General features: G+C 44.4%; 1 protein-coding gene and 2 long non-coding RNA genes across 5 annotated transcripts in view; all 3 read left to right on the forward strand.

The window, feature by feature from the left end:
• Positions 1-3,552, forward strand: part of LOC121841069 — a 31,820-nt gene extending 28,268 nt beyond the window's left edge. Inside the window, exon 3 of the long non-coding RNA XR_006080100.1 lies at positions 3,175-3,552. This is a non-coding gene — a long non-coding RNA (uncharacterized LOC121841069). The remainder of the gene's footprint in view (positions 1-3,174) is intronic.
• An 18-nt stretch (positions 3,553-3,570) lies between these two features.
• Positions 3,571-10,273, forward strand: LOC112225904. Of its 3 annotated transcripts, XR_002949663.2 has the most exons (8): positions 3,571-4,673; positions 5,068-5,194; positions 5,336-5,583; positions 5,687-5,803; positions 5,922-5,988; positions 9,044-9,153; positions 9,351-9,489; positions 9,845-10,273. It is a non-coding gene; the product is annotated as an uncharacterized LOC112225904 (long non-coding RNA). The 3 variants fall into 3 exon arrangements; XR_002949661.2 differs by having other exon boundaries at positions 5,336-5,803; XR_002949662.2 differs by lacking the exons at positions 9,044-9,153; positions 9,351-9,489; positions 9,845-10,273 and adding an exon at positions 6,093-7,045 and having other exon boundaries at positions 5,336-5,803.
• On the forward strand, positions 10,274-11,278 carry LOC121841070 (Ig-like V-type domain-containing protein FAM187A). The gene has a single exon (XM_042307197.1). It carries the CDS (start codon positions 10,719-10,721, stop codon positions 11,154-11,156), a length of 438 nt encoding a protein of 145 aa, XP_042163131.1. The 5' UTR covers positions 10,274-10,718; the 3' UTR covers positions 11,157-11,278.
• Positions 11,279-11,537: the final 259 nt, after the last annotated feature.

Here is an 11,537-nt window from a genome sequence, read left to right on the forward strand (position 1 = left end):
AGGTGCTAGGATGTCCCAGGAACATCACAAAATAGCCACAGTGTTTTACACTTACATATTTGACTACATTGTGTATGTAGAGATGGCAAGATGGTGTTTTTTTGCATTTAAAAAAAACGAGTTTTGTTGCTGCTACCGTCTCTTATGACCGAAAAGAGCTTCTGGAATTCAGAACAGCGATTACTCACATTGAACTGGACAAAGGATTGCTCTTTAATGAGTTGGAGGAGTGGGATTTACTCCAGACACCCGAACAGGCCCTCATCCCTGTCATTCGCGGGAGAAAGAGATGGAAAAGATATTGCTGAAAAAGATCAGGGTGCCTTGTGAGGTTCCGCCGACGAGTGGCTAATCTGCCCTTGTCATCTGTACTACTGACCAAAGTCCAATCGCTGGAAAATAAACTAAAAGCACGTATATCCTACCAACGGGACATTAAAAACTGTAACATCTTATGTTTCACTGAGTCCATGGCTGAACGACATGAATAACACACAGCTGGCGGGTTATTCACTGCATCGGCAGGATAGAACAGCGGCCTCTTGTAAGACAAGGGGTGATGGTCTATCTATATTTGTAAATAACAGCTGGTGCACGATATCTAAGGAAGTATCAAGGTTTTGCTCACCTGAGGTAGAGTATCTCATGATAAGCTGTAGACCACACTATCTACCTAGAGAGTTTTCATCTGTATTTTTCAAAGCTGTCTATATACCACTGCAGACCGATGCTGGCACTAAGACCACACTCAATGAGCTGTATACGGCCATAAGCAAAAGGAAACGCTCATCCAGAGACGGCGCTCCTTGTGGCCGGGGACTTTAATGCAGGGAAACTTAAATCCGTTTTACCTCATTTATATCAGCATGTTAAATGTGCAACCAGAGGGAAAAAAACTCTAGACCACCTTTACGACACACACAGAGATGCATTCAAAGCTCTCCCTCCATTTGGCAAATCTGACAATAATTCAAGCCTCCTGATTCCTGCTTACATGCAAAAATTGAAGCAGGAAGCACCAGTGACTCAGTCAATAAAAAGGTGGTCAGGTGAAGCAGATGCTAAGCTACTGGACTGCTCTGCTAGCACAGACTGGAATATGTTCCCGGATTCTTCGGATGACATTGAGGAGTGCACCACATCAGTTACTGGCTAGAGCTGCCACTTTCAAGGAGTGGGACTCTAACCCGGAAGCTTATAAGAAATCCCGCTATGCCCTCTGATGAACCATCAAACAGGAAAGCGTCAATACAGGACTAAGATCGAATCATATTACACCGGCTCCAACACTCGTCGGATGTGGCAGGGCTTGCAAACTATTACAGACTACAAAGGGAAGCACAGCCGAGAGCTGCCCAGTGACACGAGCCTACCAGACGAACTAAATTACTTATATGCTCGGTTCGAGGCAAGTAACACTGAAACATGCATGAGAGAACCAGCTGTTCCGGACGACTGTGTGATCACGCTCCGTGATGTGAGAAAGACCTTTAAACAGGTCAGCATTCACAAAGCTGCAGGGCCAGACGGATTACCAGGATGTGTACTCTGAGCATGCACTGACCAACTGGCAAGTGTCTTCACTGACATTTTCAACCTCTCTCTGTCTGAGTCTGTAATACCAACATGTTTCAAGCAGACCACCATAGTCCCTGTGCTCAAGAACACCAAAGTAACCTGCCTAAATGACTACCGGCCCGTAGCACTCACGACTGTACCCAAAAAGTGCTTTGAAAGGCTGGTCATGGCTCACATCAACACCGTTATCCCAGAAACCCTAGACCCACTCCAATTTGCATACCACCCCAACAGATCCACAGATGATGCAATCTCTTTTGCACTCCAAACCTCCCTTTCATACCTGGACAAAAGGAACACCTATGTGAGAATGCTAAAGCTCAGCGTTCAACACCATAGTGCCCTCAAAACTCATCTCTAAGCTAAGGACCCTGGGACTAAAAACCTCCCTCTGCAACTGGATCCTGGACTTCCTGACGGGCCGCCCCCAGGTAGCAACAACACATCTGCCACGCTGATCCATAACACGGGAGCCTCTCAGGGGTGCGTGCTCAGTCTCCCCCTGTTCACTCATGATTGCACGGCCAGGCACGACTCCAACACCATCATTAAGTTTGCCGATGACACAACAGTGGTAGGCCTGATCACCAACAACAACGAGACAGCATATAGGGAGGAGATCAGTGACCTGGCCGTGTGGTGCCAGGACATTCACCTCTCCCTCAACGTGATCAAGACTAAGATAGGGATGAAACGATTACCACGGTAAAATTCCCGACGGTTACCGTTTCAAATTTGAATCATCATTAAAACCATGTTTGATTACCGCGGTTTGAAAAACTCCCGGTAAATAGCGTCCAGCATCAACCAAAGTTAGCAACAGTCTGACGCAGGCGCAGCATGTAACATGGGTTTTGTTCTGTGTGAAAACATGGTGGAAGGCAATGACAGCGCTCGGGAGATTTTTCAGCATTCCAAGAGAACCAAATCTGAAGTGTGGTCGTATTATGGGTTTTACAAGAGTGCTGAGGGAAACTTAATCGAAGATGGTCACCCTGTCTGCAGAACATGCAAAAACAATTGCTGCGAAAGGGGGCAACACTTCAAATCTCTTGAGTCATCTTTGTGACCACCACCCACTACTTTATAGCGAATGCAAGGTAAGTTAACATTTAGCTCAATTCATGATGTGGGGACATCGGAAAGGAGGAAAATGTCATGGTTTGTCTGTCTAACTTGCTAGTAGTTTGTCAATAATGTGAACTGAAGCTTTCAGTGTTACCTACTCTTGTAAAAACACTACACTTTGTTCTGCTGCTGTATGTGTCATGTGTCTGCAGACTCTATTTGCCCATTGCACACGATAACACGTTATGTATTGTGTTCATTTAAAATCCGGCAGTCGTTGACTTGGTTGTAAAAGTGTTCCAGCAGGAGAAACACTATAGACTCCTATACAAGACTCATTTATGTATTTACGTCAATTGTTGGGCTCATTGCAATTACTATCAGTCTTCTTAAGACTCATTTGTATTTATGTAAATTGTGCATGGGGTCATAGTGCATGGTGCTGCGTGAGTGAATAATAATAATTAGAATTTGAATGTAACAACACCAATGATAATAATTATACATTTGCTGTTCCTTTGTTTACAGAGTGGACATGCAGCAAGCAAACCCAGTGATGCTACTGGTCACTCATCTACAGTTGTGACACAGACTCTTGAGAAAGCCTTTAAAAGGCAGGCTGCTTATGCACCCATTTAAAAGGCAGGCTGCTTATGCACCCATTTAAAAGGCAGGCTGCTTATGCACCCATTTAAAAGGCAGGCTGCTTATGCACCCATTTAAAAAGGCAGGCTGCTTATGCACCCATTTAAAAGGCAGGCTGCTTATGCACCCATTTAAAAGGCAGGCTGCTTATGCACCCATTTAAAAGGCAGGCTGCTTATGCACCCATTTAAAAGGCAGGCTGCTTATGCACCCATTTAAAAGGCAGGCTGCTTATGCACCCATTTAAAAGGCAGGCTGCTTATGCACCAATTTAAAAGGCAGGCTGCTTATGCACCCATTTAAAAGGCAGGCTGCTTATGCACCCATTTAAAAGGCAGGCTGCTTATGCACCCATTTAAAAGGCAGGCTGCTTATGCACCCATTTAAAAGGCAGGCTGCTTATGCACCCACATCAAAAGATCCTCAAGACCTCGATGCAGCCCTTTCATATTACATTGCAAAGGACATGATGCCATTTCAAATTGTTGAGAGGCCTGGCTTTCTGAGGCTGACGAAGGTTGCCGTGCCTCACTACAAAGTGCCACCGCAAACTTTATTTTCCAAGACTGAAATCCCAAACCTGTACAACCAGGTTAAAGCTGATGTTGGAAAAAGTTTGGCTCAAGGAAAATGGTTTTCTGCAACTGCTGACCTCTGGACCAGTGAAAGCGAAGGTGGTCAACCCGACATCGGCTTCACTATCCATTACCTCACCCCACACTGGCAACTGGAATCAAACTGCCTGGAAACGCAGTTCTTCCCAGAAGATCACTCGGCTCACAACATCAGAGTTTTTTTGTGTGAATTTGCTGGAAGAGTGGTGGATCAACAAGAAAGACCTGGTCTGCATAACCACAGACAACACAACAAACATGATCAAGGCTTTTGAAGAGTTCCCCCGATTTGTGGCTTGGGTGCTTTGGCCATAATTTGAACCTGGCCATCTCAAGGGCTCTGACAATTCAGAGAGTTGACATAGCAGGACTGCCGTCATCTGGTCCAAGGCTTCTCACGGAGCTGGAAGAGAAGGGGAGTACTGAGAGAAAAGCAAGCTGCCCTCAACATGCCACAGAACCCTCTGATCCATGATGTGGTGACCCAATGTGGAGTTCACATTTAAGGTAAAAATGATTTTATTTTTTACTTAGAAAACAATCCTTGCTAGCGTCTCTGAAGATTCTAATAAAATCTTCCTCTCCTCATGGTTGAATGTTCTGGGGAAGCCACTGGGTAACCTTGGAAACCCAGAGGCGGAGTTTGATTGGCCCTGGGAGGTAGCCAATGGCAAATAGCTGCTGTACTTGACGGAGATCCTGACCAAAGGGAAGTCAGACTCTCACTGTGTGCCACCTGGAGACATCGTCAACCCACCCAACCTCACGGTAAACCTGTTGGAGTATTATCAGGGCTATTTCAGTTGGGTTTTGTTTATTCAGAATCCCAGTAGCTGGTATATTAGCGTCCATGTGTTCCTAATGTTATGGTTTCAGATGGACATCTCAACTTCAGGTCCACATTTGATCAACCTCCAAAGAACCTTCTATGGCTTACATTTTTGTGAAAATCCCAAATATCATGGTCTTGTTTTGTGAGGAATCGCCCTGTAGCCTCGTGTAACCATCCTTCCAAATCCCATCTCGTTCACTTGACTATTGAAACATGAGAAGCCTGGGCCTCCAAGGGCTATACAACTTACAATGAAACGATAAGAGTAAGTTGGTCCATGTTAAAAAAAAACATGAATTGAAATTAACATTTGATTTACATCTTCTACAGGTGGACCTAAGAGGCCAGCATAACACAAGGTCCAGGTCAGCCAGAAGTACCAACAACACATGTTGTGGTGCAATAATGTACCTGATCTTGAAGAGGTCCACTCATATACCCAACAAAGGGAATCAAGGTTAGTAATATAAGTGCAATACAATTGATCCACACTATAAGACAAGTCAAAACAAAGTTATTAAGTAGGCCTAAAAGTGATGAAGTTCCTGTTTTCAGAAAGTAGCTTGAAATTCTCTTATTTTAATCCCATTTATTGTAGGTCCCAGATACCTCTTTCATGTCTGTCTACGGAACAACCACAACCACAGTCTGACAAGTGCTGAGGGACTGAAGAGGAGAGATGTCAGCGGACACCATTGAGAAATTGACAAAGCTGTTTGAAATAAGCCACTCTCCTTCATCAGCTCTAAACACAATCAAATATGAGTTGCAAGTGCAGTATGGAGACAACCATGTGCATGCCTCTGTAGATCGCTCCATTTGCCCCGACCTTCAATTCTGCTTCAAGTCAGTAGCTTGACACACTCGAACTGCTGATTCATTCAGTGTGTTTAAATGCTATCACCAGAAATAATGCGCTGTAGGTGTGTTCCTCATTTGTCCATTGCAGATTGTACCACAAGCTGTTCAAAGAAGCATGTGTTGCATCGTATATAGAGGAGAAGATTGATGATTCTAACGAGCATCTGGATAACGGGAATATAATCACCAGAATGCTATGTTTTCGGTATGTTCCTCAATAACTGAATAAATCTACAATTTCGCAACATTATCCCTGACAGGACAATATTAGAAGACTAACAATCTGGTTGTTTGATGGTTGTAATTCTCTCCTCCTACAATAGACCGTGGCAATGCGTCCGAGGACACCGTTGCAATTGAGCGTGCCCGTTTCTGATGTTAATGGCTCAGGTAAATGTACAATGTCACAACAATGTATCTGATATTAAGTGAAGGGCTCCAATTGAAGACTGTATAGTCTAGAACTCATTTGGTAATCTGAATGGTGGTTGTAGTGCTCTCCAAGGTACATCTGGAAAACCAGCTGAGGGGGCGATGTTAGAGGAAGAGTGGATGGAGATCTTTGAAGACCTCAAAAAGAGGATGAGGGAGGATCCTGTGAGTTTCAGGCCAGCAGTAGCGTCCTTCGTTTCCAGCTTCAAGAAGATGATAACAGACAGTGAACTCATAGCCGCACTATCAAACTCTGGCATAGCCAACCCTGGACCAACAGCAAAGTTTCACCGGGGACGGGCACGCCCCGCAAAGAGCTCCGTAGGAGAGCGTGGACATGGCACATGCAGCTGGAAGAGGAAGGCACCCCATTGAATGTCTCAGTGTGTGGAATAACACATGGACATTGGGAGTACTACACAAAAAAAGCAAGCCAACATCAGTGGCCCCCTGTGCCCGTCATCTACCTGCTTACCATCTGTGACCTCCAGTGCACTAGCGCTCTGCCTACCAGCTCTAGGTCTCCTCCACCTTGAACAAAACCAGGGACTATTTCAATGCATTGTGGCCTCTCCAACACCAGATCCAGTGGCTATTTCAGTATTGCATTCTTGCGTTTTTGTTTTACGTTAATTCAATGTAAGACATTTCTGCAATTTCATATGTTTAAAAAAAATTGATTCCATGTTGAAGAACCATCAGATTTTAAAAAGCTGTTCTGCTAGGCCTATAATATCACTGAGCCAAAGCAGTAGTTGTCTTGACCTAAATATAAAAAGCCTTATATAATATTTTTTTCTCAAATTGTATTGGTCACATACACATGGTTAGTAGATGTTAATGCGAGTGTAGCGAAATGCTTGTGCATAAACTGGTATATGTTGTGCATCAAGTTGTCCTTTTTATGTTGAACAAATGCAAGACTACCATTCTAATGATGGGTTGTAAAAGACACATAATTAAGTGTTTATTTGTACATAAAAAAATATCCAGAGGGGAACCTGCAAAAAATGTTTATTTTATTTTATTACGTCGCATAAGTGTTTGACGTGAAATAAAAAATGTTACAATTAAGAATTGATGACCGAGGTCAGCCTGCAGGCACTCGGCCTGCCACAAGGAATCGCTAGCGCACGATGAGCCAAGTAAAGCCCACCCCCCCCTCCCCCCAACCTGGGTATGTAGTGATGCCTCTAGCACAGCAATGTTGTGCCTTTATATATTATTATATAGTATGTGGACATTAGAACTTGGTTAGTAAATATAAAAATGTAACATTACAGTACATGTGTACAGTAAATAATAGTTGGCACACCCTGATATCCACTACATTTATAAACAAGCTCTTACTTAATGTGTAGAAATTATTCAACTTTTTTGAAAACTTCCAAAGTTATTCCTGAGATGTTTTTTTACTAAAAAAGTATTTTAATATCAAACTCACAAACATTATTACACACAACTTGGTCTTACCATAAAATATGGGAATTGTGATTGGCAGCCAAATCCAAGAACCAGTAAGAGAAAATAAAATGTATGACGTCAATGATACGGACCAAGAACTAATGTCCATTAGTGTGGACAAAAATAATTTGCTGTCTCAGTAAATGAGACATATCGTGGGGGACTTTTATTTTGAAGTTGTTGGGCTTTTCACACGGATCCTGCAATCCGAGATCCTTGGAAGGTCCTTACCCTAAAACCACAAAAACCACAGATATAACAATAAATATCTTTGCTAAAACCCTAACCTTAAACCCTAACCCTTACCTAAATGTCAAGTTCAATGGTGTAGGGGCGTCCCAACGATTCCAGATAGTACCTTTAGTTTTTCCTTACCCAAGTTGTCATGGTAACGACGTGTGTTTGAGGAGGGGGACACGGACTTGCATCAGGCTACAGCACAAACAACATACCAACAACAACGTCCAGATATTAAGGTTGTTCATCAAAATAATACTAGCTAGCTAACCTAAAGCTCAGGTAAGTTCACCACCGCGGAATCAATGAAAGAAAAAGTCGTCGATAAAGGTGCCTATCTAGCAACATAGTTGGAGGAGTTGATTCTCCAAGCAGTTCTGAGACGTATTGCCTGAAGACCCGACGTGGATGTGGTTTGAATTCTACGTCGGGCATAAATGCGTGTTTGGATCAGGAACATTTCCTCTCAAGATCTCTTCATGCCAGAATGTTGAATAAAATTATATTTCACTTACTTTACCGGTTGTCCGTGCGCTTGGTCCTTTTGCGGGTAGGAATGTAAGAAGGCATCCACAGGACTGTGTAATTAAATCAACTTTTCAATGGCCTGGTAAATTAGTGCATTCAGGTTTCTATTACCTAAAGTATGTGCACAAGATGAAAATACATTTTTTATTTTATTTTATTTCACCTTTATTTAACCAGGTAGGCTAGTTGAGAACAAGTTCTCATTTGCAACTGCGACCTGGCCAAGATAAAGCATAGCAGTGTGAACAGACAACACAGAGTTACACATGGAGTAAACAATTAACAAGTCAATAACACAGTAGAGAAAAAAAAGAGTCTATATACATTGTGTGCAAAAGGCATGAGGCACTGGTTGATTCAACCGTTGTTTCCACTCTAATTTCAATAAAATTACATTGAGCAAATGTCGAGTAGATGTTGAATTGACTTGATATCTGTGCATGGTTCTGTGCATGCTTCAGGTGATAGAATTCTGAAGTCACTACCAGCGCATTGAAGAGTTGATTTAACCATACTTTCCTTTGGATATATTGTCTCACATTCCTACCTGCAAAAAAGCCCACAAGGACAACCAGTAAAGTAAGTTCAAATATCATTTTATTCTACATTCTGGCTTGTAGAGCGTGTGATAGGAACTTTTCCAAACAAAGACATGGCATTAATCTCAGACTGAACCAGAGGTACAGTATCACAGTCTGATTGTCAGGCAATTCTGAGTACAGTGTCTGTGTCACAGAACTAAAAAGAGATGCCATAGGTTCACAGGTCATGTCTTGTCTCACAGGATGGTTGACTCTCCTGAGGTTATAAACTTCTCAGCGCTGGAGCGGGAGTTGCAATCTGCTGTTGAGGCGGTGCTCTACACCAGAAGGTCGGAACTTATGAGGAGTTTAGGTGAGATGGCTAGGTTGATTTCTCTTTTAATTGAACATCCTACACACTGTTGTTTCACAAGTTAATAGACAACATATGTACTGTATGTTTTTTCATCATTATGTCCCATTAGAAATGTAATGTTGTCTTGAAACAATGAAGTCCAGACAGCAGACAGTTCTATGGTTTGTTTTGACCTTATGTCTCAATCCTCTCAGGGACATAGTCCTGGCATCCCACCTGAAACCACTGGACAGGAAGGATAAAGCTGAAGCTCCTCGCAAACAGCCCTGGAATGCCCTCGCCTCCGCTGACAAAGGGCAGAACCAGACTAGCTGTGATGAAATAGGCCTAAAGGTTAGACTTCTGCCACCACACAGCAACACAAACATCTCTCCATTCTAATATCAGGATTCTACCCAAATAATGTAAGTGGTGCTGCGCCACCTAGTGGACTGGCTGCGCCACTATGCCATTTTATTCTATTTGAAATATCATTTAAGATTGCCGTACTCAGCAGCACCACCTTGTTAAAAATCCCGGGGAGAACCTGGATAAGGACTCCTAGTTTTATGTTAGACAAGCTGTATTCATAGTATACGGCAGGGATGTAAACAAACAGGCATGCAAAGCACATTAAGGTAATCTGAACATCAAACAGTTTCATTAAATTGGTAATTAACACACAATGTCTCCCGAATGTCATTTTAAGCCTCAGTTGTCAGAGTTCCAGCCCAGGACAGCGTCAGAGTTCAGCCGGGACTGGCGCAGGTTCGGCAGTGAAAACCCCAGAGGATAAATACAGCCTCCTGCTCTCCCTAGGTGGAGAGGGCCTGCGGGGACGTCTTCAGGGCTGAGGTGGGGTTTGGTCTACTGGGGGAGTTGTTTGTGTTTCTATCCAGTGGCCTCCACCCTGGGGATGAGGCCACGGTGATAGGGGTCCTGGAGGGGCTGTTCAATACTCCCCAGGTTTGGCATCAATATGTCCCTCCTGAGCCGGGTCTGAGAGGGAGGCATGTGGAGAGCTGTTTCAGAACCTGAGGAAAGCATCAGCAGCGGGGAATAGCAGTGTCCGAGGATCCGAAGGGGATGTCATCGTCCGTGGAAGTAATGTGGAAGTTAAAGAGACGGGATGCTGAGGCAGAGACTCTGTTTCCAGGACAGACCAGTGAGGCGGCCAGAAGAAGCACCGTTGCTGAAACTTTATGTGGTATAATGCAGTTGTATGGGGTTCAAACTGCCTCTCCTCCTCAGTAAGAAACATTACATAAACCCATATTGGGCTTATTGTTTTCAGAAATAACAGAATGGCTGTTACTATACATTGTAGAGCTTAATGTGGTTGCAAAATGTTAATATCGTTTGTCTGTTCTTTATTCTGAAATGTATGATATGAATAAGTTTATATGAAGGACAATGTTCACTACTATGCAATGCAGTGTCAGAGTGAAATGACATGAACTACCATGGTAACCAGAGAATCTCTTTGGGGATCTCTGAACATTCTAGAATACGTAATGGCCCTTTCATAGCATATCTAGATAGGCTAAGGATAACTTGAAGATGACAACGATGGGGCTAGGGACATGATGGTCCCTATAAAACACCAGTCTCTGTTGCTACTCCTCCCCCAGACCCTCTCTTTCTCCCTCCTGTCTACCTATGAGGCCCCTGAAGACAAGGAGGACATTTTTGCCAGAAGGGCCCGTCCTGCCTTCCTTGTGTTTGACAACACTGCCTACTTGGCTGACATGACCATAGAGCTGCCCTGTCACTGTAAGCCTGAGGAGATCCACTCTGTGGTGCGATACTACCAGATACAGCTGGGCAGCCCGGAAACCAGGGACCTCACTGACTTCCAGGGCACCTCTGTGGTAGACTCATCCAAAGTGGTCCGTGGAGGGCACCTCCGGAGCAGGTTCTCCATCCGCCTCTTCAGCCTGCTCATCTTCAGGGCCCAGAAGGAAAACTCGGGCCACTGCCTCTGTGGGAGGACCAATGGGGGACTTCTTCTATGCTTATGATGTGGACGCCCAAGAGGCTCACAGGGTTCCTTGGAGTTGTGCCCAGATACGGGGGAGAGTAGCAGAGGTGGCAGCTAGGGCGGCTTCGAGATCCAACCAGGATCTTCCACTCTACTGGCCATGGTCATGGTCCGTGTGGCCATGGTCCGTGTGGCCATGGTCCATGTGCGACCGCTATGGCGTCCGGGGCGAGCAGACCCGCATAGGGCTCTGCTACGTGAAGAGTGACTACCTCCACGTGAGCTACAGGTGGACATCTCAGACAGTGGCATGCGGCTCCTCCGCTGTGCCCCAACGCTTTGGCCTCACCCAGGCCAACCACCAGGGGGCAGAGCTGGGGGTGCGGAGCTGCCAGACCCCCCAGGTCCATCCCCCAGCCAG

Source organism: Oncorhynchus tshawytscha, linkage group LG27 (assembly GCF_018296145.1).
Source record: "Oncorhynchus tshawytscha isolate Ot180627B linkage group LG27, Otsh_v2.0, whole genome shotgun sequence".
In the NCBI taxonomy this organism is placed as follows: Eukaryota; Metazoa; Chordata; class Actinopteri; order Salmoniformes; family Salmonidae; genus Oncorhynchus; species Oncorhynchus tshawytscha.

Bases quoted from the DNA above. Each gene is read 5' to 3' on its own strand.
- LOC121841070 (XM_042307197.1), top strand. From the start codon at position 10,719: ATGATGGTCCCTATAAAACACCAGTCTCTGTTGCTACTCCTCCCCCAG.